Source organism: Prionailurus bengalensis, chromosome A1, assembly GCF_016509475.1.
Source record: "Prionailurus bengalensis isolate Pbe53 chromosome A1, Fcat_Pben_1.1_paternal_pri, whole genome shotgun sequence".
In the NCBI taxonomy this organism is placed as follows: Eukaryota; Metazoa; Chordata; class Mammalia; order Carnivora; family Felidae; genus Prionailurus; species Prionailurus bengalensis.
Genome location: NC_057343.1, coordinates 91852969 through 91880167, shown reverse-complemented (window position 1 = coordinate 91880167; position 27199 = coordinate 91852969). Strand labels below are relative to the sequence as shown.

The window sequence follows — 27199 nt, the reverse complement described above, 5'->3', positions numbered from 1 at the left end:
CTTGGGTCCTCGCGTGAACTACATTCCCCAGAGGCCTTAGCGGCCGTCCCTAATTCACCCCCTGCCCCGCCTCTCTGGACACCCGGCTTCAGCAGCAAGCGGCTCCGGGCCTCAGGTCCGCGCAGGCAGCGCCCAGGCATCGCCAGGGGAAGGATTCCGACCCCGGGCTGCTGTCTGCCGAAGCAGCGCTGGAGCCTCAGCCTGCGGCGCACGGCCGGGGAGGCGCGGTGCCCAGAGCCCCCGAGGTCTTGGCGAGGTGAGCGGCGGAGGGTCGGTGGAATGACGGAGGGAGGACCGGGGCCTCGGGAGGATGCGGCGCCGGGGCGCGGGGCACAGGCCCGAGAGGCGCGAGCGGGGTCTTTGTAGTTGTGGGCGGGCCAGGGGCCGGGCACCCCCGATGTGCCCGCCCGGGACCGGCCGTCCCGCGGTCGTGCCCGTGACCCCGGCAGGTCGGACACTTCTCCCCACCGGCCCAGGCCCCCCCTCCGCTCCCTCCCAACCGGTTTCCAGAGTGCTACCTGCCCAGCTACCGGCTGTCAGCAAACGTGAGGAATTGTGTTTCCGCCCCTCACCGGCGCCACTGCCCTCCGGGCGGCGGGCGCAGAGATGCGTTTTCCGCCAGAAGTGAGTTGTCCGCTTCCCCCCACGGCAGATCCTGGACGGGAACCGACGTTTTCGGTTTCTGTGCCTGTTCTCCAGATAGCAGCCATAGGAAAACTGATGTCATCCCATTCCGAAGCAGTTTTCTCCAAAAATCTGGAGATTCCTTGACAGGAGGGGAGTTGGGTGGGGAAAGCTTGAGGTGAAGAAAAGTTGTCCCATGCAGGCAGCGAGGTTGGGGCAGGTGTTCTGGAGGCGCGTGGTATAGATCCCGGTGCACCCTCCCTGGCTGTGTGAACTGGGGCAAGGTGCTCCCGCTCTACCCTCGATTTCCTGATCTGTAGAATGGGGGTGCTGACAATGGCAGCTGTGCTGCTGGACTAAACCGGTGTTGGCAGTCCCTGGCATGCGGTGAGATTCAGTGAGTCGCTGCGGCTGCTGATAGTCCTAACACCCTTTTTCTCTGAGCCAGAGCGACCTGGCACTTCTCTGGTCCTGTCTGCTCACAGCTCCTTATTTCCCTCTCTGGGGGCACATGGGGTCATTCTCAGGTGGTGTGAGGATTTCAGAGTTGGTGATTCTGAGGGGGTTTGAAAGCAGAAGGGGCTTCTCCCTCCTGGCTCCCTTTTTCTTCTTTCAGATCTGCCTTCTGGAGACTCCACCCATCCTAAGGGAAGAGCCCAGAAAGAAGACATGGCTATTGGACAGAGGGAAGCAAGGCCTCGGGTGAGTTCATTGCCATCTCAGATCTTAGAGACAGATTGATTGATTGATTGATTGACTTTCTTACTTACCCACCTGGGAACTGAAGTTCCCTACTCAGTATAACCTTCTCCAGGGGTTGGAGTCCAAGCCCTTTTCTCTTTGAAGAGTTGGTCCACCCTGGTGGATGGCAGATTGTGTAGGGAATGCTAACCTCCTACCCGCCATGTCCAGTGTTTCTCTTTTCTTTTCCTAACAGACACTCTTTTATTCATCAATCACAATATACTGTCTGATTACTAACTTGACAGGTAGATGTCACATGGGGACAGAACAAACATGCACACTTGGCAGTTCCTTTCTGGCCTTGCTTCCTTGGCTTGCCCTGGTCTCCCTCCCTACCTTTGACTTTTCTTTATGATACCTTCCCTAGGCTCTTCCAGACCAGTGTTTTTTTCTCTCTCTTAACCTTTTGGATCATGTGCCTTGCTTCTGCACTCTCTTGAAAACTGTTCTTGACCTGCCATTTTCATCTTCATTTTGTGGAACAGGGGAGGGACCCCATCCCGGGAGGCCCGTGCATGAACAAGGAATAGCCGTGTTGGAGAGGACACAGTTGGAGAGGTCTCTTGACTGCGAGGGCAGAAAGAAGACTCCTCAGGAAGCAGCAGGGAGGATTTTGTGGGGTATCAGTAGTGGAGAGGCAGGGTATCCAGTGGCTGACAAGTGGGGCTTTTAAGCCAGACTGCTGGGTTTGAACCCATCTCCTTCGTTGTTGTCTCTGGGCCTTGGACAAATAGCTCCATCTCTCTGTGCCTGTTTCCACACCTGGAAAGTGGGGATCACAACCATGCCTACCTCATAGGGCAGGTGAGAGGATCACGTGAATTCAAGTGCATGGAAAGTGTTTAGATCGGGCCGGGCCCTCGCAGATGGTCACTGTGTGGCAGCTCTGGGAGCTGATGATGTTACTGCAGTAGTAATATCAGTGCTGACAGACGGGAACTGCCATCCAGTGTTTCCAGGACCCGGGAGATACGGGTCCTTCCATGACTCACCTTCACCTGACAGTAGCAGTTAATGTCCCGTGGGGGGACTTCTTGAGGGCTTTGCCTTTGTTCTCACTCTCCTGCCTGCGCAGCAATTATCATACCCATTTTACATATGAGGAAATGGAGGCTCAAGGAAGCCCGGTGACCTGAATTGAAACCCAAGTGTGTCTGGCCTCTCGGTTCATGCTCATTACTGTCCAGCCATTCCCCTGGTGCCTCTCTCAGAACTCAGGGCAGACCCAGCTCCCGTGTCACCAGCGCCCTTCTCCACTGTGACATTGTGTTTCGGACCCATGAAACTCGCTAGTGTCTGATCTTTGGGCCGAGGCCTGCCATTGCACGTTCCGGCTGCTTTTCTCTAAGGCTTTCCTCTTCCATTCCATTGGAGCCATGTTACTCTCTTGGCCAGAATCTTCTCCATCCCTGCGTGTGAGTGAATCCTTGTGGCATTCTCCCTAACCTCACCTGCCACCCTTTTGTCACCTGCACAGGCTTGTGTGTAAAAGTCAGTGACAGGGTGTTTAAGAGCAGAGAGAGAATATACCGAGTGCTGGGTTAAAGGCAGACTTGAGTTATTGTCCTGCCTCTGCTACTAAGAAAGTATGTGACCTGGGTCTTGACTGCCCTGGAACTTCTGGTTCTCGTCCCTAAAATGAGGATTGAACTGGGAAACGGCATACAGCCCTGTCCAGCTACACAGTTTCCTTTCATTGAGCAAATCATTGCACACGGTTTTCTTCTGGTCTGTCAGTTGGATTGTAAATTCTTATGAGGGCTAAGATTATTTCTATATTAACTATTTCTAACTATATTAACTATTTCTAAGTTACCTTGTTATGCATGTATTGCATGCTCATGTTTAAAATTTCAGAGAATAGGCACACATGGGTGGCTCAGTCGGTTAAGACTCCAACTTCGGCTCAGGTAATGATCTTGCAGTTTGTGAGTTCAAGCCCCACGTTGGGCTCTGTGTTGACAGCTCAGAGGCTGGAGCCTGCTTTGGATTTTGTGTCCCCCTCTCTCTCTCTGTCCCTCCCCTGCTTGTACGCTCACTTGCACTCTCTTTCTCTCTCTCAAAAATAAACTTTAAAAAAATAATTAAATTTCAGAAATAAAAAATATATACATAAAGAAGAAAGTGAAATCACTCTTAACGCAGCATCGAGAGATAGTTGCTGTCACCCCTTTGGTATATGTCCATCAGAATCCTTTTCTATTCACTTTTGTGTTTTGTTTATGTATTTATTTATATGTACATAGGTATGCATCTGTTTTACCATTTTAGCTTTTTTATTTTACTATTTTAGCTTTTATTTTAGCTTATTTATGTAATAAAATATACATGACATTATCACCTTAGCTTTTTTTGCATGTATAATTCAGTGGTATTAAGTACATTCACATTATTGTGCGATTATCACCACCATCCATCTCCGTTGTATAGATTATCCCATTTATTTCTTAACCTCATGAGGTAGACATTGAGAGGCAGTATTGTAGAGTGGTTAAGAATGGAGCCTTGGATGTCCTCCAAATTGCAATTCTACCTCTACCTCTGACCAGCTGTGATATTGTGATTCATAGTATGAAATATATATTTGGTCTTCATTGCTGTTCCTGGCACATAGGAGATTATAAGAGTTTGGAAGCTAAATGATGAAAAATAGTAGTTGGTTTTTATTCTTGAAATAACTTCAGAGCAACAAAGGTGAAATTGCTGTGTTTTGTTACTCATAACAAGTCATTTCAACCAAGCCAAAGTTGATATGAATGAGGTGACTTTTGAAAAGCCCCTAAGGATCCAATCCAATCAGGGGAACCAACCTTGATTAGAGGGTTCGATCTTTCAGGCTCTCTACCCCAACCCAGGGCCATTCATGCCTATGTAATGGCCAATGATTTGATTCATTGTGCCCATAATGAAGCGGCCATAAAAACCCAGAAGGACAGGGTTCGAAGAGCTTCTGGGTTGGTGAACAGTTGTCGGTGGGGAGAGTGGTGCATCCAGGGAGGGCGTGGAAGCTCCACACCCTTCCCACATACCTTTCACCTCTTTCCCGGGTCTGTTCTCAATAATATCCTTTTGGAATAAACCAGTAATCTATTAAGTAAATGTTTTCCTGCATTGTGGCACTTTCCCTGCATTTACCACTTGAGCAAGTTAATTAAACCTGAGGAGGGGAGTGGTGGAAACCTGTGCAATTTATAGCCATTTGGTAAGAAGCAAAGGTTACCGTCTGGACTTGGGATTGGCCTCTGAAGTTGAGGCAGCCTTGTGGGACTGAGCCTTAACCTGTGGAATCGGGCTCTCTCTCCAGGTAGATGGCATGAGAATGGAATTAAATCGTAAGACACCTAGCTGATGTCACACAATTGCTTGGAGTGTGGAAAACACACATGTCTGGTGTCAGAAGTAAAGCAGTATTGTAGTATTGAGAGTCGATACACAGGGGGAGTGAGTCTTCCTCTATACCAGCTGTTTGGTTTGGACAAATTTCTTTTTTTTCTTGTGTAAGATGGGGGCAATATACTACCTATTTTATAGGGTTGTTGTAAAGATAAGTATTTACACTAAAAGTTAATACAAATCTCTTAAGAAGAGCTTGGTCCAAAGAAAGCTTTCAATAAATAATAGCTATTTAGATTTCCATTATTATTGTCCTCTGGCTTCAAGACAATGTCTCAAGTTAGTTAACCTAACTTAAGCCTGCAGTGATTTTATCAGTAACAGCATGATAAACACCTTGGACGTGCATTTTTGCACACTGTTCGTTGTGATGCAAATATAGTAATTGGTAAGTTAAAAGATCCACACATTTTAAGTCTTTAAATATCTATTATCAAATTGTCATCATAAATGTTATTCTAATTAACATTCCCACTAATGTCCTTAATTCCTCCCCACGTTGCCTTACAGTGTTTATTAACACAGGGCCTGGTTAACAATTCATGCTTTCATGAACACTTCAGTATATATTTGTCACTGGCCGATTGTTCATTAAACAAATGACCTGAAACCTTCAGAAACCAGAATAACATCAGAAGCGTTTCATGGGAGCCCATCTACCCCCTACTGCCACCTTCTTCACTCTGTGTGATGGGAGGTCCTGGGTGAGCTGGGATGGCTTGTCATTACAGGTGTCACTGACGTTCGAGGATGTGGCTGTGCTCTTTACGCGGGAGGAGTGGAGAAAGCTGGGTCCTTCTCAGAGAAACTTGTACCAGGACGTGATGCTGGAGAACTATAGTAACCTGGTCTCATTGGGTAAGGAATTTTTCTCTGTAGATAAAAAAAAATTCAGAAATTAGGATAAGTCAACACCTGCTTCCCAGGATAAAAGCCATGGGTCATCAGGAACTTTTAGCTGAATTTTGCCTTAAGACTGTACAAATTGTTAATAACTATTTAAAACTTTTTTCCCCTTATAGGAATGGATTTCTCCCATGACAGGACAACTGACATACTTTTATGTTAGAAGTTCCCTCTTGGTTAGGCAACATTTTCCCGCTATAGGAGTTTCTGTGATTTGTTTGCTTGGCTCACAGCAGACAGCATCCATCAACTGTCTTCATTAACCCACCACCAGCCTTTCCCAATTCGCTTTTACATCCCAATGAGCATTGTATGATCCATCTTTGAAAGGGAATCAGATAGTGTTTTCTCGTTTAAAAAAACTAAAAAGAAACTTTTTTTAATGTTTATTTGTTCTTGAGAGAGAGAGAGAGAGAGAAAGTGAGCAGGGGAGGGGCAGAGAAAAGGGGGACACAGCATCTGAAACTGGCTCCAGGCTCTGAGCTGTCAGCACAGAGCCCTGTGTGGGGCTTGAACCCCAGAACCATGAGATAATGACCTGACATGAAGTAAGATGCTTAACCTGAGTCACCCAGGCATACCTAAAAACGTTTTTTTCAGTTTATTTATTTATTTCGAGATAGAGATAGAGCGAGTGGAAGAGGGGCAGAGAGAGAGGGACACAGAGAATCCCAAGCAGGCTCCATGCGTCAGTGAAGAGCCTGACGTGGAACTCGAACTCACAATCTGTGAGATCATGACCTGTGCTGAAATCAAGAGTTGGATGCTTAACCAACTGAGTTACCCAGGCGCCCCTGTGTTTTCTCATTTTAAACAGGGGACTTGGTACCTGTTCACAAATATGTAGTCTGTACATCTAACATAGTCCCTCTTCTGTAGAAAGCCCTTGATACTCCATGAATCAAAGCTGCATATTTATCATATTTCTCTAACATACAATTATTACATAGGTATGTCCTAAAGGTCACTTGCCTTTTCCCTCATACATGCCCTCACATCATGGGGACACAGCGGGAGCACCCCCAGAATCTCTTTGTACCATCCTCTGAGTTTTCCACATAGATCTGTGATGCTTCTTTGAGTCAAAACAAAGACTTGGGTTTTTTTGTCTCGTTTTCTTTTTCTTTTTTTTGTCTATGAGCAGGACTCCTGTTTTCCAAACCAAAAGTGATCTCCCTGTTGCAGCAAGGAGAAGATCCCTGGAAGGTAGAGAAAGAAAGTCCTGGAGGCCCCTCTCTAGGTGAGTGGCTGGGACGGAGGAGCCCGGGAACTGCTTTGGGCAGCAGTCTGTTTACTAAGTGACGGTGGGGCTTGGAGATGTTGGTTGGGGAAGCTTCTCTGTCCTCAAGAAGTGGCGGGGAGGGGACACTAAGGCCCCAGACAGGAGCCTCCTCTTATTCTGCAGGAATCACTTCCCAAGTGAATCTCTCGGGATCTCCTCTTATTCTTTCCTGTTCTCAGAGGAGGGCGGCACATCAGGTATTCAGTCAGCAAACAGTGTATTTGAAGAATGGCAAAGAATTCATTTTGATGGAGGCTCAGGGGATGCATGTGAGACAAGGAGCTGAGAAAGGAAAGGGTGTCAGAAAGCTAGCAGGGGCCATGTTACAATGTGCTTTAACAAGATTCTTGGAGATGGACTGTCCCATGGAAAGAAAGGATTTTAAGCAGGAGAATGATATGGTCTTGGTGTTTTAGAAAAATTGGCCTAAATCTGAAACAATGTAGAGGTCTTCCAATAAAGGCATGGCTTAAGAAGCTGTGGCAAGTCCCTTGCCCTGGCATGGAGCGCCACGTCAGACAGAAGAGCACGCTGGTGTGGCCAGAGCTCCAGGGCAGGTCACAGAGCATGATGGTGATGTGCCCCCATTTGTGTTTAAGGAAAATTACGTGGCTGTTTGTATGTATAATATGTGTGGAAGTGCAGAGAGAAAGGTTAGGGGACACACCTTAGCTGGTAACAGTAGTCCTACTTGGAATGGAATCGAGAATGGGGGCGGGGGTGGGGATCAAGAATGGGCAGGATGAAAGAGGGCTTTACTTATGTGGAATCTTAATATTTCAGAGAATACATTCATGGAGTCCTTATGTAATTTGAATTTAATAAGAATGGTCACCTTGGAAGCATTGTGGGGAATAGATTTAAAATGAGGGAAAACGTGATGTGGAACCTTCTGGTAACACTTAGTCATGTAGGCAAGATGTTTCTAGTGGGTTCCAGGAGGGAAGACGAGGGGTCCCTTTGTTAAGGGTGTAGCTGAGTTCGCTGTGGGATGGGTCTCAGTTGAGGCACAGGTGGAATGCTTCAGTAGAGACGCTGGTGGACAGTTGATTGAGGTCTGTGGGGACTCGAAAGAGATGTCAGGGAGCTATGGGTACAAAGGTGGCATCTGAAACCTTGAACTGACCAGGTGAGGGCACAGGGTACAGGACAGAATACTAGGAAACCTCACCATTTACGAGGTGGGTTAGGAAAGAAGAATCTGGCCAAGACTGAGAAGTCATCAGAGGAGAGGAACAGGAGAGGCTGCTGTCACGGAAGTTTGCGACAGATAGCTGATGAATGTTGGGGGGGTGGGGGGTACTCGGCTTCTGGAGCATCTGGGTTCAAACCCTCACCCATGGCTTTCCTGTCGGTAATAAATGGTGAGTGAGCTCCACTCTAGGCACTGGCAACGTTACATTGACAGAAAGACACAGGTCCCGCTGGCTGCAGGTCAGGGTCGAGTGGGGGCACAAGTGTTCAGGAACTGAGTGCACACAGGGTATGGAATGACAACTGGTCAGGCCCCCACTGGAAAGATGCATAGTGCTGTGAGAGCTTGTGGCCAGAGGGGACGGGCCCAGCAGGAGGGGGGATGGGTGCAGCAGGAGGGAGATGGCTCAGCGGGAGGGGTGGGGTGGGGGGGTGGGGGGTACAGCAGGAGGGCAAAGGTGCAGGCAGAGTGTGCCCAGTGGGCAAAGACTTCCCGAGGAGGTGGGATCTGAGGATGCAGAGAAATAGTCCAGGCACAGAAAAGGGCATGTGTGTTTATGCAGAGAAAGGAAGCCAGCAGGTGCTGACGGGAGCCGGGAGAGAGCAGCAGGGACCAGAACCCACTGAGCCAGGGAAGCCCGGACACAGGATTTGGACTGTGTCCAAGAGCCACGCACAGTGCGTGAGGAGTCGGAAGTAACTGGCCACGGACCCAGGTTTACCCCCTGCAGAGATCAGCCTGCAGTGGACAGGGAGCCTGTTGGTGTAGAAGTGGGGACTGGTCCCAGCTGTCCTCAGGTCCACACGAGTCAGTGACGGCCTCCCATACTATGGGCCCCACAGAGGACCCGCAGGATAGGTGGACTCCTTCTCCAAGTCCCCAGGTCAGGGGAGCCTTCTTCCTGCCATAGGTTGAGGTTTTTGATGTGGGAACCACCCTTGTCTGTATTTCTATCTTTTTAACTTTGATTTGGAAGAAGGACACAAATTCTGTGGCAGCTGGTAGAGGCCACCACGAAGTGATCAGAGAATGCAGGCCATCAGGGAACCAGGTGGGGTTGAGGAGGGTCCTCAGTCCCACTGTTGGGTGTGAGCTGGGTCTGGCATGGAAGGTCAGAGGAAGAGCAGGGCTGCCTTTGCCCTGACCTCAGGAGCCTCTGATCCATTAATGAATCTGAGTGAAGTGAGTATTCGTTCAGTTAAAGGGAATAGATAGTGTGACTGGAGTCCAAAGCTGTCCTGAGAGGCTCTGGGGCCACCGGGTGGTGGGGTAGGAGTCCAGTCAGCCTCCTCCTCCATTCTGGGGAGATGTCCCTGAGGGTAGACCGTGGGTGGACATCGGACGGACATAAGGACATCACAGCTGACCAGTATGTGGGTGTCTCTAGATGGGATGAACCCCCTCTCTTCCCTCAGGTGGAAGTCACATGGGCCACCCTGGGAGTCCGGGCATGTGGCTGTGTCTGTCCTGTACCCCTGGGGGGTTGGGGGGCTCCATCTGTCTGGACTGAGGTGACCTCAGAGCAGCTTCCCTTCCCGAGGGCAGCTCACTCCCCTGCGAGCACGGGTGAGGGAGCTGGTGTTCATGGGAGTGCCTCGGCTTGTTCACTCTAGACCCAAACCAAAACCTTCCCCTTGGGCAGCCAGTGATGGAAAAGCCCGTGCTCCCGGGGTAGGACTCCTAGAACCTCTAACTGCCTCCAAATATCCTCTTTTTAAAAAAATTACTTTTATTTCAATACTATTCACAAATAGGAAAAACAAAACAAAAACGAACTGTCATCCCAGGTATGTATGCTTTAACTTGAGAGATGGAAGGAGATGGCACGCAGGGTGTGTGTCTCTTCTGAGTCTATGAGCCTAAACTGTAATCACTGAGGTGGCGCTTTTCTGGAAGAGTTGTAATAAGGTGATACACATCATGAGTTTGCTTTACACCCAAACGTGGAACTATTCTTGAAATCTAAAATTCAAAAAATGCAGGGAGGGGTACCTGGGTGGTTCAGTGGTTGAGTGACTGGCTCCTGATTTCAGCTCAGGTCCTGATCTCATGGTTGTGAGATCGAGCCCTGCGTGGGGCTCCTTGCTGAGTATGGAGCCTGCTTGGGATTCTCTCTCTCCTCTCCTCTCCTCTCCTCTCCTCTCCTCTCCTCTCCTCTCCCTCTCTCTGCCCCTCCCCTGCTCGCTTTTTCTCAAAATAAATAAATATTTTTAAAAATTCAAGAATGATCTAGGTAAACAATTACCTCCAATGAAAATATGTTCTTCTTTCCCCATCATTTTCTCTTTGTTATCTGAACGCAAGAAGCCTTGTAGGGTGGACTGAACCTGGGCCACGTGGTCAGCCAGGGGGCCACCTGGGAGTTGCCTTCCACCCACCAAGCTGTGCTTGGACTGCCCCTGCACAGGGGGCAGGGGGAAGGGGTCTTCTAATTTGCACGAAAGTGCTGCCCTTAGCAGCCTAGTGACCCAGCAGATGGTGGTTTAAAGAGTGAATCTCTTAAGAGGTAAAAGCAGAGCCCAGGTGCTCCGGAGCCGTGTCCAGTATGTTCAGGTCAGTCTTCTCCTTGTTCCTTTCCCTCCCTAACAAGACCCCTGCATGGCCCTGCACCTCCCTACTGCCACCAGCATCTGTTCTTGTAGCTGCCAGAATGCTCTATTAAAAGGTAAATCAGGGGGCACCTGGGTGGCTCAGTCGGTTGAGCGGCCGACTTCGGCTCAGGTCATGATCTCGCAGTCCCTGAGTTTGAGCCCTGCATCGGGCTCTGTGCTGACAGCTCCTAGCCTGGAGCCTGTTTCAGATTCTGTGTCTCCCTCTCTCTGACCCTCCCCCATTCATGCTCTGTCTCTCTCTGTCTCAAAAATAAATAAATGTTAAAAAAAAAAAATTAAAAAAAAAAAGAGGTAATTCAGGTCATCTCACTCCCCTGTGCAAAACTCCAGGCTTCCTTCTTGATGCTTACCTTTCAAAGAGCTCCCAGCCTCTTAAGAACATCTTTGGGTTATAATGTTCACAGAGGCTTTACAAGATTTATATACATATCCTATCAAAAGCATAGAGAAAGATTTACAAATACAAATTTTCTCAAAGAAATGCTTTAAGAAAAAGGTAAGGACACATGGTTCCCTTTTGAGGTGCTGCCACACTATTTTCCAGAGTGTTTGTACTCCTTGACATTGCCACCAGCTGTGTATGTAGTTAGCTTCCAATTTATCCACAGTGTTGACAAAACTTTCTGTCATCCCCTAATGATTTTTTTATTATGGTACAAATGTAAAATTTACCATGTTAACCATTTTTAAATGTACAGTTTGGTGGCATTAAGTTCATTCACGGTGCTGTGCAACCATCCCCACCATCTAGCTGCAGAAGTTCTTCATAATCCCTTCCTGAATTGTCCCCACTAAACTAATTCCCCATCCACCTCTTTCCTCATCCCCTGCTAATCACTGTTCTATTCTCTGTCTCTCCGTGTTTGACTATTCTAGGAAACTTACAGAATTAGTATCCTGTAACACTTGTCATTTTGTGTCTGGCTTATGTCACTCCACATAATATCTTCAAGGTTAATCCATGTTATAGCATCTGTCAGAACTTCTTTTCTTCTTAAGGCTGAATAATATTCTGTTAATATGGATATACCACATTTTGTTTATCCATTCATCTGTCACTAGAAATTTGAGTGTTTTCCACCTTTGGCTATTATGAATAACACTACTGTGAACATGGATGTACAGATACCTCTTTCAGTCCTTGCTTTCAGTAATTTTGGGTACATAAGGAGTGGAATTGCTGGATCACACAATAATTCTCCACTTAACTTTCTGAGGCACTGCTGTATTGTTTACCACCATGGCCCCTTTCATTTTTATTCCCACCAGCAATGTATATGTGTTCCAGTTTCTCCCTATCCTTGACAACATTTATTTTCTGGTTTGTTGTTTTTTAATAATAGCCATACTAATGGGTTTAAAGTGGTATCTGGTGGTTTTGATTTGCATTTCCTTACTGATTAGTGATGTTGAGTGTCTTTTCATGTACTGATTGGTCATTGGTATATCTCCCATAGAGAAATGTCTGTTCAAGTCCTTTGCCCATTTTGTTTTTCTTTTCTTTCTTTTTTGTAATTCCAGTATAGTTCACATCCTTTATTGTATTAGTTTGAGGTGTACAATATAGTGATTCAACAATTCTGTACATTACTCAGTGTTCATCAAAAGTAAGTATAGTCTTTAATCTCCATCACCTATTTCACCCATCCCCCTCACACCTCCCCTCTGGTAACCATGTTTTCTCTACAGTTAAGTCTGTTTATTGGTTTGCCTCTTTTTTTCTTTGTTCATTTGTTTTGTTTCTTAAATTCCATACATGAGTGAAATTATATGGTATTGTCTTTCTCTGACTTCTTTCACTTAGTATTATACTTTCTAGCTCCATCTATGTTGTAGCAAATGGCAAAATATCATGCTTTTTTATAGCTGAATAATATCCATTGTATGTATATATATGCCACCTACTCTTTATCTGTTCATCAGTTGGTGGACACTTGCTTTGCCCATTTTTGAGTTTTTTTTTTTGTTTTTGTTTTTTACTGTTGAGTTGTAGGAGTTCTTTGTATATTCTGGATATTAATCCTTTATCAGATATCAGATTAGCAAATATTTTCTCCCCATTCTGTATGTTACCTTTTTATTCTGCTGATAGTATTCTTTGATGCACAAAAGCTTTAATTTTGATGAAGTCCAATTATTTGTGCGCTATCTCAGAAATCATTGCCAAATCTAATATCATGAAGTTTTTGCCCTGTTTTCTTTTAAGAATTGTATAGTTTTAGCTCTTCAAGTGATAGATCCATTTTTGAGTTACTTTTTTGTGTGGAGTTGTTAAGGGCCTAACTTCATTTTTTTGCATGAGGATATCCAGTTTTCCCAGCACCATTTGTTGAAAAGACTGTCTCTTCCTCATTGAATGGTCTTGGCATCCTTGTCAAAATCATTTATCCTATATGTGAGGGCTTATTTCTGGATTTTGTATTCTATTCTATTGGTCTATATGTCTGTCTATGCCAGTACCACACTATTTAAATTACTAATAAGTTTGTAATAAGTTCTGAAATCACTATACTTTTGTAATAAGTTGTGATACTCCCAACTTTGTTCTTCTTTTTCAAGATGATTTTGGCTTTTCAGGGTCCCTTGAGATTCCATATGAAGTTTAGGATGGGTTTTTCTATTTACGCAGAAAAAAAAATACAGCATTGGAATTTTGATAGGGATAACACTGAATCTGTAGATCACTTCAAGTAGAATTGCTATCTTAATAGTAAGTCTTATAATCCATGAACACCTGGTGTCTTTTCATGTCTTCTTTACTTTCTTTCTGCATTGTTTATAGTTTTCATTCTGTCACCTCCTTCTTTGAGGTAATTCCTCAGCATTTTATTCTTTTTGATGCTATTGTAAATGAAATCATTTTGTCTATTTTCCTTTTGCATTGTTCATTGTTAGTGTATAAAAACACAGGTGAGTTTTGTGTTACTACTGCTGCTTTGCTGAATTTGTTAGTTCTAACAGTTTTTGTGTGGAATCTTCAGGATTTTCTACGTATAAGATCATTCCATCCATGAGTGAGATAATTTTATTTCTTCCTTTCCAATTTGGTATCTTTTAATTATTTTTCTTCACTGATTGCTCTGGCTAGAAATTCTAACACTATGTCGAATAGAAGTGGTAGCAGTGGACATCCTTGCTTCGTTCCTGATCTTAGAGAAAAAGATGAGTTTTTCATATGTGGCCTTTATTACCTTGGGTTAGTTTCCTTCCATTCCCAGTTTGTTGAGTGTATTTTATCACAAAAAGGTATTGAATTTTGTTAAATGCTTTTTCTGCATCACTTGAGATGATTGTATGGTTTTACCCCTTCATTCTGCTAATGTGATACATTACATTGATTGCTTTTCATGTGTTAACCATGCTTGCATTACAAGGATAACTTCCTTTGGTCCTGGTGTATAATCCTTTTATTATTATCCTGAATTATGTTTGCTAGTATTTTATTGAAGATTTAAAAGTCAGTATTCATAAGGAATATTGGTCTTCAGCTTTCTTGTAGTGTTTTTGTTTGACTTTATTATCAGGGCAATGCTGGCTTCATAGAAAAAGTTACAAAGTGGTTCCCTCCTCTTCAGTTTGTTGGAAGAGTTTGAAAAAGATTGGTGTTAGTTCTTTAATATTTGGTAGAATTCACCAGTGAAAACCATCTGGAGCAGGGCTTTCCTTTGTTGGAAGGTTTTTGAATACTGATTCAATCATCTTACTAGTTATCTGTCTATTCAGATTTTCCTCTGAATAGTATAAATTTTCCTCCTAGCACTGCATTCCATAAGTTTTGATAAGTTGTGATTTCATTTTCATTTATCTGTATTTTTAATTTCCTGTGTGATTTCTTCTTTAACTCATTTCTTTAAGATCGTGTTGTTTAATTTACACATATTTGTGAATTTTCCAGATTTACTTCTGTTATTGATTTCTAACTTCATCCCATTGTGGTTGAATACCTGTGTGATACCTGTATCTTTAAATCTGTTGAAACTTGTTTTTGGTGTAACATATGGTCTACTCTGGAGGATGTCTCTTGCATTTGTGAAGAATGCGTATTCTGTTTTTGATGGATAGCACATTTTGTATGTATCCATTAGATCTAGTTGGTTTATTGTATTGTTCAAGTCCTTTATTTGCTTTCTTCTTTTCATCTGGTTTTTCTGTTCCTTATTGAGTATGGGGTATTGAAATCTCCAACTACTATTGTATAACGATTTCTCCCTTCAGTTTTGTTAATTTTTCCTTCATGTTTTTTGAGGTGTGTTACTAGGTATGTAAATGCTTACATTGTAATATCTTCTTGCTGAATTGAAACTTTTATGAATATACTTTATCCTTCTCTGTGTCTTGTAAGTTTTTTTCTAAACTTTATTTTGTCTGATACTATTATAGCTACTCCCGCTCTCTTTTGGTACTTCCATGTATATGAAGTATCTTTCCATCTTCTCACTTTGAACCTATTTATTTCTTTGGATCTAAAGCAAATCTCTTATTCAAACAAAAAACAAACTGTGAGATACAGAGAACAAACTGTTGCTTGAGGTGGGTGGGAAGAGGGGTGAAATAGATAAAGAGGATCAAGAGTACAACTATCTTATGAGCACTGAGTAATGTGTAGAATTGTTGACTCATTATATTGTACACCTGAAACTATATGTTAATTCTACTTCAAGAAAAAGAAAAAGAAAGAAATGAGCCTTTTAGATAGCATATAGTTAGGTTATGGTTTTTTTTTTCCCCATTCTGCCAATTTTGAAGTAATTACTGATATGGAGAGACTTACTTCCATTTTGCAGTTTGTTTTCTATATGCCTTATATCATTTTGTCCCTGGTTTCCTGCATTATTGTCTCCTTTTGTGTTTGGTTAATTTTTTGTAGTGAAACATTTTAATTTTCCCATTTTTAAATATATATTGTATTTTTTATTACATTGTGATTATGTTTAAAATCCTAAACTTATAACACTCTGATTTGAATTTATACCACCTTAAGTACAATAATGTACAAACTCTCTGCTTCTGTACACCTGTATCCTCATCCCCTTTTCAGTTATTGTTGTCACAGATTGCATCATTATACATTGTGTGCCTTAAAAACACAGTCTTGTGTTTAAATACACTTAATTTTTAAATACATTTGTCTTTAAATCATATAGAAGATAAAAAGCAGAGTTATAAGCCAAGATTACAATAATACTGGTTATTATATTGACCATGCATTTACCTTTACCAGAGATCTTCATTTTGTATCACTTTGCCTTGCATCCTTTCATTTCAACTTGAAAGACTCCCTTTAATAATTCTTGCAAGGCAGGTCTAGTAGTAATAAACCCCCTCCGCATTTGTTTACCTGGGAATATCTTAATTTCTTCATCATCTTTGAAGGGCAGTTTACCAGATGGAGAATTCTCTGTTGAAAGTTTTTTTCCCTTTCTTTCAGCACTTCGACTAGATCAGCTCACTACTTTCTGGCCTTTAAAATGTCTGATGAGAAATTTGATAATCTTATAAAAGATCCCTTGCATGTTATGCGTCTTGCTTCTCTTTTGCTGCTTTCAATATTCTCTTTTTGGCTTTGGGTTTTTGACAGTTTGGTGATAATGTGTCTCAGTGTTGGTCCCTTTGAGTTTATCCTTTTTGGAGTTCATTAAGCTTCACAGATTTGTAGATTCATATCTCACATCAAATTTGGAAAATTTTCAGCCATTGTCTTCAAATGATCTCTCTGCCCCTTTCCTTCTCTTTCTAGGACTTCCGCAAGGCTATTTTGGTCCACCTGAGGGTGTCCCACAGGTCTCTTAGGCTCTGTTCACTTTCTTCAATATTTGTTGTTGTTATTCTTCCTCAGACTCAGTAATTTTAATGACCTATCCTCAAGCTTGTGGATTCTGCCTGCTGTAATCTGATTTTGAATCTCTCTAGTGAAATTTTAAGTTATTGTACTCTTTGACGCTAGTATTTCTTTTTGGTTTCTTTCTGTGTTTTCTATCTTTTTATTGATATTTTCATTTTTTAAATCATCTTCATGACTTTACCCATATCTTTCCTTAGCTCTTGAAAACTATTTAAAGTTTAAAAGTTTTTGTGTAATATGCCCATCATCATCTCTTCCTCATAGATGTTTTTTGTCTATTTATTTTGTTCCTTTGAGTGAGTCCTATCTTATTTTTTTAATGCCTTGTGAGTTTTGTTTGTGTTGAAAATCGGACATTTGAATTTTATAATGTTGTAACTCTAGGAATTAGATTCTCCCCCTTCCCAGAGTGATTTCCTTCTCATACATTTCCTCCTTTTCACAAGGATAGGACTAGCTTAGCTATTTGATAAAGCCTCTTCCAGGCCTGAATCTCCTGACTATGATTTACTGTAGTGTCTGAATACTTTTATGTCACAGTAGCATGGAACATTAGAGAACAGCCTAGATTTTTAGCTGATAGAGAATCAGCTTAAATATCACCGAATTTTAGTTTTAGGAAAAATTGGTTTTATTTCCAGCTTTATTACTATTAGGTATTTGAGCTTGTGTAAATCGCTTAATCTTTGAGTCTAGTTTTCTTAGGAAATGAAAATATTATGCTAAATGATTTCCAAGTTTGCAGCTAGTCCTAGAGTTCTGTATTTGTACAAAATTGAAATATTCTATCGTGCTATTGCTGGGGAATACAACCCAACACTTTTGAAGCTACTAATTTTATGTTGAGCTTTGAAGTCCATAATTGTTATCTTGGAAAATAATATTTGACCTACAGTATGTCCACATAAATTCAAGAAAATCACTTTATAACAGGGAAAAATGTGTGTGTGTGTGTGTGTGTGTGTGTGTGTGTGTGTGTATCTTCATATATACAACTGATTTTTTGTTGTTTTTGTCAGGTGTCTCTGTGCCATGGACCAGCCTGAGATATAAACTAAAGGTTTTCTCATGTCTTTTCTGAGCCTTTGTCTTTCCCTTGGCATGTATGATGACTTTCTAAATTCCCCGTGTATGCAGTTACTTTTGAATTTCCTTATACTTAAATATGTGTTTCCCCAAAGTAGGAAAAAGGTAACATGCAAGTGGGAGAGGGTAGGGGGAAGACAGACATGGGCCCTGAAATTCCCTGGCAGCTGCTTCAGCTAGTGGGGCAACAATGGCAGCTTGCCTTTCTGTCTGTACCTCCATGATCCCAAGCAATAATCCTCAGACAGAACCCAGATCTACAATAATTGGAGAACAAGGTTCTTGTTGTCATCCTGGCTCCTGCAAGCCATCTCAAGAATGCCAGTACAGCTGCCTGCCATGGGGCTGGAGGCTGGGGCATGGGTAGCTGCTACTGACTGAAGTTAAACTGCAATTTCCTGATCAAGCCTTCCCTTAGAAGCTGCCAGCCTTCAAATAGATTCCACAGTTTCAAAATCCTTCCATCAGTCAGATTCTGCCAGTTCATTTGTTGTCTAGGTAGGGAGGCAGAATCCTAGAGCTTCCTACTCTGTAATCTTCCTTGATGTCCACTTTTCCCTCTTTTTTTTAAAGATTTTATTTTTAAGTAACCTCTACACCCAACCTGGGGCTCAAACCCACAACCCCAAGATCAAGAGTCACATGTGCCACCAACTGAGCCAGCCAAGCACCTGCACTTTTCCCTTTTTTAACTCACATTTTACAAGTTTTAGTATTTTCTTTCTTCTTTCTCAAGTAATGTTGAAGATGAGGACTTGGATAGAAATCTCATAGTTATGAAGTTATTTCTTATCATTTGGGGAAGCAATTTTGATAATTTGCTTACACTGAGCTACCATTGTCTTCAGTTATCCAGAAAGCTTTGGTATTTACTATTTATTTTTTTAAGTTTATTTATTTATTTTGAGAGAGAGAGAGAGAAAAAAGTGAGTTGGGGGCGGGGGCAGAGAGAGAGGGAGAGAGAATCCCATGCAAGCTCCGTGCTGTCAGTGGAGAGCCCAACACAGGGCTCAATCTCACGAACCATGACATTGGTCGAAACCAAGAGTTGGATGTTTAACCAACTGAGCTACCCAGGCACCTCAGTATTTACTATTTAAAGATAAGTTTTATAATTCTATAAGTATTCTAATTTTCTACTTAGGAAGTGTGTTTTTTAAGTATTTTTTTAAGATCTTGTCTTTTGTATATTGATATTTTTAAATTCAGGTGTGGAACACTGACTTTTAAAATTGCAGGTCTCAGGGTGCCTGGGTGGCTCAGTTGGGTAGGTATCTGACTCTTGGTTTTGGCCCAGGTCATGAGCTCATTTATGGTTCCTGAGTTTGAGCCCCACATTGGGCTCCATGCTGACAGTAAATAAAGTTGCAAGTCTCTTATTAGATATGATCTTTAAGAGGAAAAAGATTAATCTATTCACTCCTATTGCAATAAATAACATAAAGTGGAAGAAGAGTTAATTTTTAGTTTTATTATGGAAAGTGTAAACATGGGAAGGTAGGAGTGGTAGAAAGGGTAGGTGCTAAAGCACAGGGCAGCCCCACAACAAAGAATTATCTATCCCCAAATGTCAGCTGAGGTTGAGAAATCCTGATCTCTACACAGGATTTAAAATATTTTTATGTATTTTCTTTAAATTATCTTTATATTTTTATAACAATAAGTTGGTCCATCCAAGAATAGAAGAGGTCATTCCATTCGTTCAGATGTACTTTAATGTCATTCAAGACTGTTTTCAAATTTTCTTCATAGAAGTTTTTTTACATTTCCTGTAAATTCATTCCTCTAATCCTTTGTTAGGGTCAGTGAAGGTTATTGTCTGTAGCATGTTAATTTTCTATCCTGCTACATCACTGACCAAGTTTTTATTGTTGGTTTTCTGGAGTTAAGTAGATAGAGTATAATATCACCGGCAAATAGGGCTAGTTTATTTCCTCTTTACTCATCCTTGTACATCTGATTTTTCTTATGTAACTGTATTAATACAATACAACACCACACAATACAATACAATACAATTAAGTGAATACAATAAAGTGAAAATAATGGGCATCCTTGTCTTGTTCTTGATCACAGTGGAAATGTGTTTCTTCATTAAATAAGATACTGGTAGGGGCGCCTGGGTGGCTCAGTCAGTTAAGTGTCTGACTTTGGCTCAGGTCATGATCTCACTATTTGTGAGTTCAAGCCCTGCTTCAGGCTCTGTGCTGAGAGCTCAGAGCCTGGAGTCTGCTTCATATTCTGTGTCTCCCTCTCTCTCTGTCCCTCTCCCACTTGCACTCTGTGTGTCTCTGTCTCAAATATAAATAAACATTAAAAAAATTTTTTTTAAAAAGATACTGGTTTTAGGAGTAAAATATATGTATTTTAGCATGTTGAGAAAGTATCCCTAAATTCGTATTTTCTTCAATGTTTTTACTGCTGAATTTTTTTGAAGGCTTTCTCATTGTCTCTGAATATGCTCATAATTTTCTCCCTTAGGTATATAAATTAAAGTATATACCACAGTAAGTGGTTTAATAAAGGGAATGGATTGTGAAAGGGTACTGGAGCCTCCAGTGAACCCAGTGCCCATGGCACTGGAGCCTCCAGTGAACCCAGTGCCCGCGGCACACAGGGTACACAGGGTACACAGAGGAGTTAATGCTGGAACTGAGTCTGAGGGCTACAGAAAAGTTTGGAGGGATGACATTCATTCAACAGTAGAAATAATTGCATTAATGAGAACAATGTCATGGAAATAAATAATGTATAAGTCTGTCATAGGCTTTGGATGCCAGACCGCATGTCCTAATCCTCCAATCCTGCCTCTCCATTCATTCTCCTGGTCACTTGTACACTCTCACCTTACTTTTTTTTTTTTTATTTTTTATAATGTTCATTTATTTTTGAGAGAGATAGAGAGAGACAGAGCATGAGCATGGAAGGGGCAGAGAGAGAGGGAGACACAGAATCTGAAGCAGGCTCCAGGCTCTGAGCTGTCAGCACAGAGCCCGACACAGGGCTTGAACCCACGAACCATGAGATCATGACCTGAGCCGAATTTGGATGCTTAAGCAACTGAGCCACCCAGGTGCCCCAACTCTCAGCTTCCTTAAATAAGCTTCTTTGATTTTTTTAGTCACCCTTGTCCTTTGCCATCATCCATTATTATTTATTTTTTTCTCTTGCTAGGAAGCCAGAAAGCAAGCCCTTATTTAGGTATCATTAACATTTATTCTTTGTACACATTAAGTTTCAGCCAGTCATGTGAATCATAAGCATTTTTTTTTCCAGGATATAAGAGCAGTCCTAAAACTACAAAGTCAACTCAAACTCAAGATTCATTATTTCAGGAGCTAATAAGGAAAAGACTCAAAAGGGATGAACCCTGGAATTTCATATCAGAAAAATCCTGTGTATATGGAGACAGATTAAAGAAACAAAAGGACAAAAATGAAAGTTTACAAATAATTTCAATCACCCATACAAAACTCCTCACTGTAGAAAGAAGCCATAAAAATACTGACTTTGGCCAAAATTTCAGCCTGAGATCAGTCTTTGTGAAGCAACAGAGGGTTGCTAGAGAAAAAACACCCTCAAAATATGAAACACAAAGAAATAGCTTCAAGCAGAATTCAAATTTACTTAACCAACCAAAAATCAAGATAGCAGAGAAACGCTATAAATGTAATATATGTGAAAAAGCCTTCATTCACAATTCATCCCTTCGTAAACATCAGAAAAACCACACCGGAGAGAAATTATTTAAATGTAAAGAATGTTTGAAAGCCTTTAGCCAAAGTTCAGCTCTCATTCAACATCAAAGAACTCATACTGGAGAGAAACCCTATATCTGTAAAGAATGTGGGAAAGCTTTCAGCCATAGTGCGTCCCTTTGTAAACACCTTAGAATCCATACTGTGGAAAAATCCTATAGATGTAAAGAATGTGGTAAATCCTTCAGCAGGAGATCTGGCCTTTTTATACATCAAAAAATCCACGCTCGAGAAAATCCCCATAAATATAATCCGGGTAGGAAGGCATCCGGCCTTCCTGGATGTCAGAGAATTCACCTCAGAAAGAAGTCCTATTTATGCAATGAATGTGGCAACACCTTCAAGTCTAGTTCATCCCTTCGTTATCATCAGAGGATTCACACAGGAGAGAAACCTTTTAAGTGTAGTGAATGTGGGAGAGCCTTCAGTCAGAGCGCATCTCTTATTCAGCATGAAAGAATTCACACTGGAGAAAAGCCCTATCGATGCAATGAATGTGGAAAAGGTTTTACTTCGATTTCCCGACTGAACAGACACCGAATTATTCATACTGGTGAGAAACTGTACAATTGTAATGAATGTGGTAAAGCCTTAAGTTCCCACTCGACGCTGATCATCCATGAAAGAATTCACACTGGAGAGAAACCGTGTAAATGTAAAGTGTGTGGGAAAGCCTTCAGGCAGAGTTCAGCCCTCATTCAACATCAGAGAATGCACACTGGAGAAAGACCCTATAAATGCAACGAGTGTGGGAAAACATTCAGGTGTAACTCATCCCTTAGTAACCACCAGAGAATTCACACAGGAGAGAAACCATATCGATGTCTGGAATGTGGGATATCTTTTGGCCAAAGTGCAGCTCTTATTCAACATCAGAGGATTCATACAGGAGAAAAACCCTTTGAGTGTAACACATGTGGGAAAACTTTCAGACAGAGCTCATCACTTATTGCCCATCAAAGAATTCATACTGGAGAGAAACCCTATGAGTGTAATACATGTGGGAAACTTTTCAGCCAGAGGTCATCCCTTACTAATCATTACAAAATCCACATTGAAGAAGATTCCTTGAAAGTAGATTTGCATGTGTGCAAGCCTTAAACCAAAGCTCATCACAGGATACATATTTGAGATTGATTTAATAAATGTAATGAACATGATAAAACATATCTATTTTAATTGTGTTTTCATCAGATATTAAATTCTAAGGATAAAAAGCTTTGAGTATGTAATGAGTATATGGAAAACTTTTGCACCTTTCTGTCACTTTTGAAAATATCCCAAGACAAGTAAATCACAGTTGCAAATACTGATTTTAACCACTTGTAAGATAAAAGATGGGGATTTTTCTATCTCTTTATAGAGCATTATACACTATATGTGATAGGTAAACATGAGAAAAATCTGGGGGTAGGAATTCTGGGTTTCTCAAAGACATCCACTGTATGAGCCAGTAGCAAAAGATAATTGATCTTAAAATATATGCACATGTGACCAAATAATAGGTAAAAAAACAAACTGCAAACTACCTCAGTCTCTGGAATTTGCCTTTTGCAAAACTGTTGTCAAACGTTCTGCATGGTTTTCATTAAAAAAGAGAAAGGAAAAAAAAAACCAAACAAACCCTGTTCTCTTGCTCCTTTATTCTTCTAGTTATTTCCAAACTACATCTAAGAGTCTCCCAAAATTTTTAAAACAATTTCTTTTTAAAAAATTTTTTTAACATTTATTTATTTTGGAGAGACATACAGGTCATGAGCGGGAGATGGGCAGAGAGAGAGGAAGACAGAATCTGAAGCAGGCTCCAGGCTCTGAGCTGTCAGCACAGAGCCCAACGCGGGGCTCAAACCCACAAATTGTGAGACTGAGCCAACCAGGTGCCCCTAAAACAATTTCTAATTTTGTTCTCAGAATTACTTCTTAGTCGCCTTGAAGTCATGTATTATTTAACTATACTTGCTGTGTTCTGAACAGCATGTTAATTTAAGTAGAAAAAATGTAGTTTTTTAACTTCCAGGTTAATAGCTTCAGAGTTAAAGCTATTAATATTTTTTTTTAGTTGGCTGCAAAAGAAATCCTAAGAAGTAATTTAAAGAACATGTCACTGTGGCAACATCTTGAAAATGAATCAATCTCATGAAATAAAAGCATGTTTTCCCTACTTGATCTTTTCAAATTAAAAAAAAAAAAAAGACTGCAAAGGCAAATAAAGGAAATAATTCTAAGCCTTAGAAATGGTTTGCTTAATCCCAGGTTTGAGCCAAGCACTATCCCGGGCGCTGGTAATTATACAGAAAAGAGAAACAGTCCCTATCTTCAAGAAGTCATGAATTGAGAGGATGGGGTTGAAGGGAATAGTGAATAAATAAGCAAATTATCATAACGTATTGAAGTATTTTTCACAGAGAAATAGAGGTTACAATGATACTGTGTTACAGAACATCTTATAGAGATTTAAACAGGATTCAGAAAGAAGGAACAGAGCCTAACCAAGGGACCTTGACCATATACATGACCTATATGACAGTGATGCCTGAGCCCAGTTTTGAAAGAATAGCAATTCTCCAGAGAGTGAAATAAGTACTCCCTTAAAAAAAAAAAAATTATTTGAGACAGCACATGCTTGAGAGCAGGGCAGGGACAGAGAGAGAGGGAGAGAGAATCCCAAGCAGGCTCTGCACTGTCAGTGCAGAGCCTGATCTGGGGCTTGATCTCACAAACGGTGAGATTATGACCTGAGCTGAAATCAAGAGTCAGGTGCTTAACTTCTAAGCTTCAGTCTGTTCAGTTATCTTCGACCTCCTAAACTCATTCTCCACACATTATCGTCAAAGCAATTTCCCTTACATATAATCTTTAATTGGTTCTATAATTTCAGAATCAAATTCAAATTCCTTTAGAATAGCAATTAAGACCTTTGGTCTTAATTGGCCTCTGCCTTCTTCTCAAGCTTCAACCTCTGTCATTCTCATTATTTGATAGATGTTTTACAAATGTGCCATGCTATCACCCACCTGTACATTTGCATATGTGGCTCCCTCTCTTTGAAGTACTGATCTCTCTCACTCAGGGCACCTTTATGTTTGCCGGTGGGAGATGATAAATCTTTAAATGGAAAGGTCAGGAACCAGCATCACTGGTAGAAGTAACGTCTGATCCCTGTATTCAAAAACCTGTCAGGAAGTATCTGTGTGTCTGGATATTATTCAGGTTCAGTAATGAATGAAAAAATCTGAAAACTGACAGAACGAAAGGATTTTAACTAAAGAATTCCTGGCCTGGAAGGGCTCTTCCTTTGCTTCAGGAAATGTGATATCTGTCCTTATAAGGAGCCTCATTTACCAGGCTACTGACCAGGATTCTGTGGGCAAAGTCAGAGTTCCAGGTACACAGAGTCACAGGCCTGTTATCCATGGAGCTGCCCTGTGGGCCAGGACAGGAACTTAGGGCTAAGAAAGGTCCTAAGCCTGGGGTGAGAAATATAGAAAAAAAGAAAATGGATGTTAGATTGTTGTGATCAAAAGGCTGCTCTTGTCCCTCAGTTTGTCTTCCTTTGTTGCCTTAAAATTTTTAATATTTCATTAGCATAATACCCATCCATGTTGTCACAAATGGCAGCAGTTATCATCCTCTTTATGAATGAGTATAATCCATTGTGTATATATGCCACATCTTTCTTATCTATTCATCTATCAATGGTGGACACTTAGGTGGTTTCCATATCTTGGCTATTGTAAATAATGCTGCAATAAACATAGGGGTGCAGGGGCACCTGGGTGGCTCAGTCAGTTAAACTCATTCAGCTCAGGTCATGATCTCGTGGTTTGTGGTCCTGAGCCCCACATCTCGCTCTAAGCTGACAGCTCCGAGCCTGCTTGGGATTCTCTCTCTATCCCTACCCCCACTTGTGCTTTCTCTCTCTCTCTCTCTCAGAATAAACTTAAAAAAAAAAAAAAACCATAGGGGTGCATATATCTTTCAAATTAGTGTTTTTGTGTTTTTTTTTTAATTTTTTTTTCAACATTTATTTATTTTTGGGACAGAGAGAGACAGAGCATGAACAGGGGAGGGGCAGAGAGAGAGGGAGACACAGGATCAGAAACAGGCTCCAGGCTCTGAGCCATCAGCCCTGAGCCCGACGCGGGGCTCGAACTCACGGACCGCGAGATCGTGACCTGGCTGAAGTCGGACGCTTAACCGACTGCGCCACCCAGGCGCCCCAGTGTTTTTGTGTTCTTAGGGTCAATATGCAGTAGTGGAAATATTGGACCATATAGTATTTCTAACTTTTGAGGAAAATCCATATTGTTTTCCACAGTGGCTATGCCAACATTCCCACCAACAGTGTATAAGGGTTCCTTAAGTCAGACTGAGAAATACAAATGCCATATGATTTCATTTTTATGTGGAATCTAAAGAAACAAAACCAAAAACAAATGAATAAGCACACAAAAAGCAGAATCATACCTATAAATATAGAGGACAAACTATGGGGGGGGGGCACAGGTAAAATGGGTGAGGGAAGGTGGGAGGTACAGGCTTCCATTTATGGAATGAATAAGTCACAAGAATAAAAGGTACAGCATAGGGGGCACGTGGGTGGCTCAGTCAGTTGAGCATCCAACTTCGGCTCAGGTCATGATCTCAAAGTTCATGGGTTCAAGCCCCACGTCCGGCTCTGTGCTGACAGCTCAAAGCCTGGAGCCTGCTTTAGATTCTGTCTCTCTCTGCCCCTCCCCTGCTCATGCACTGTCTCTCTCTCTCTCTCAAATAAACATTAAAAATTTTAAAGTACAGCATATGGAATATACTCAATGATAAGGTAATAGCATGGTATTGTGACAGATGGTAGCTACACGTGTGGTGAACATAGCATAATGTATAAACTTAATCACTATGTTGTACACCTGAGACTAATGTAACATTTGTCAACTATACACAAGTTAAAAAGAAAGATTCTTAATAATTCAGTTGAGTCACCTAATCAAAAAAATTAAAAGATATTTTAACATTAGGTAATCCATTAATGTCTTACCCGTGAATTTGTTAAAATATGGGAGATCACGGTATTGAAAATAATAATCTAATGTTTTAAGAACTAAGCTAGTAATATGTCATTTTAAGGTAATAAAGAATCTTGAGCTTCCCCTTCTGTCTGTAATAAAGTCACAAGATCCATACTTCCTTCCAGCATCAAATGAGTAAAAAGCCCAATGAACTACAATGAAGCATAACGACAGGAGTGCAGGGCGCTGTCTGGAGGCAGGAACCATCCTGGCTGTCCCAGCTCAGAACTTCTGGAGCTTCCAGGATGCAGTGAGGAAGGGATCCAGGCAGAAAGCAGGGGTCCCCCTGAGTTAAGGAAATAGGGATGACAATTTGAGAAGGGAAAGGCAGCCTCAGGTCCAAGTATTAAGGAGGCATGTATGTACTTGCTGCAACAAGGGGGCAGTTTTTTAAAAAAGCTCAGAAGAGTCTGATGAGAGTGTGGTAAAGGAAAGAATCTGTTAGCGTGACTGGCCCAGTCTCTAAATAGTCCCTTTACCTAAATTTTTAAAGAAGTTTCTGATCTTTTAAAAAAAATGTCTAATTGGCATTGTTATGAAATTATGTGGTTTTTCTGATACCAGTTCTTTGAAATGTTCGAGACTACTTTATAGCCTAGCATGAGGTAATTTTTAAAAATAAAAGTGTTAAAAATGTGTTTTCATTAATTTTGGAATTTCTATATGTCTCTACATTAAATCAAACATTAAT

General features: G+C 41.6%; 1 protein-coding gene across 1 annotated transcript; it reads left to right on the top strand.

Annotated features, from left to right (window-relative positions):
* Window positions 1–67: 67 nt before the first annotated feature.
* On the top strand, window positions 68–22602 carry LOC122486141 (zinc finger protein 354B). The gene is made up of 5 exons (XM_043585694.1): window positions 68–256; window positions 1241–1326; window positions 5493–5619; window positions 6812–6907; window positions 20961–22602. The coding sequence occupies exons 2-5, from the start codon at window positions 1294–1296 to the stop codon at window positions 22541–22543; spliced, it is 1839 nt and encodes a 612-aa protein (XP_043441629.1). The 5' UTR covers window positions 68–256; window positions 1241–1293; the 3' UTR covers window positions 22544–22602.
* Window positions 22603–27199: the final 4597 nt, after the last annotated feature.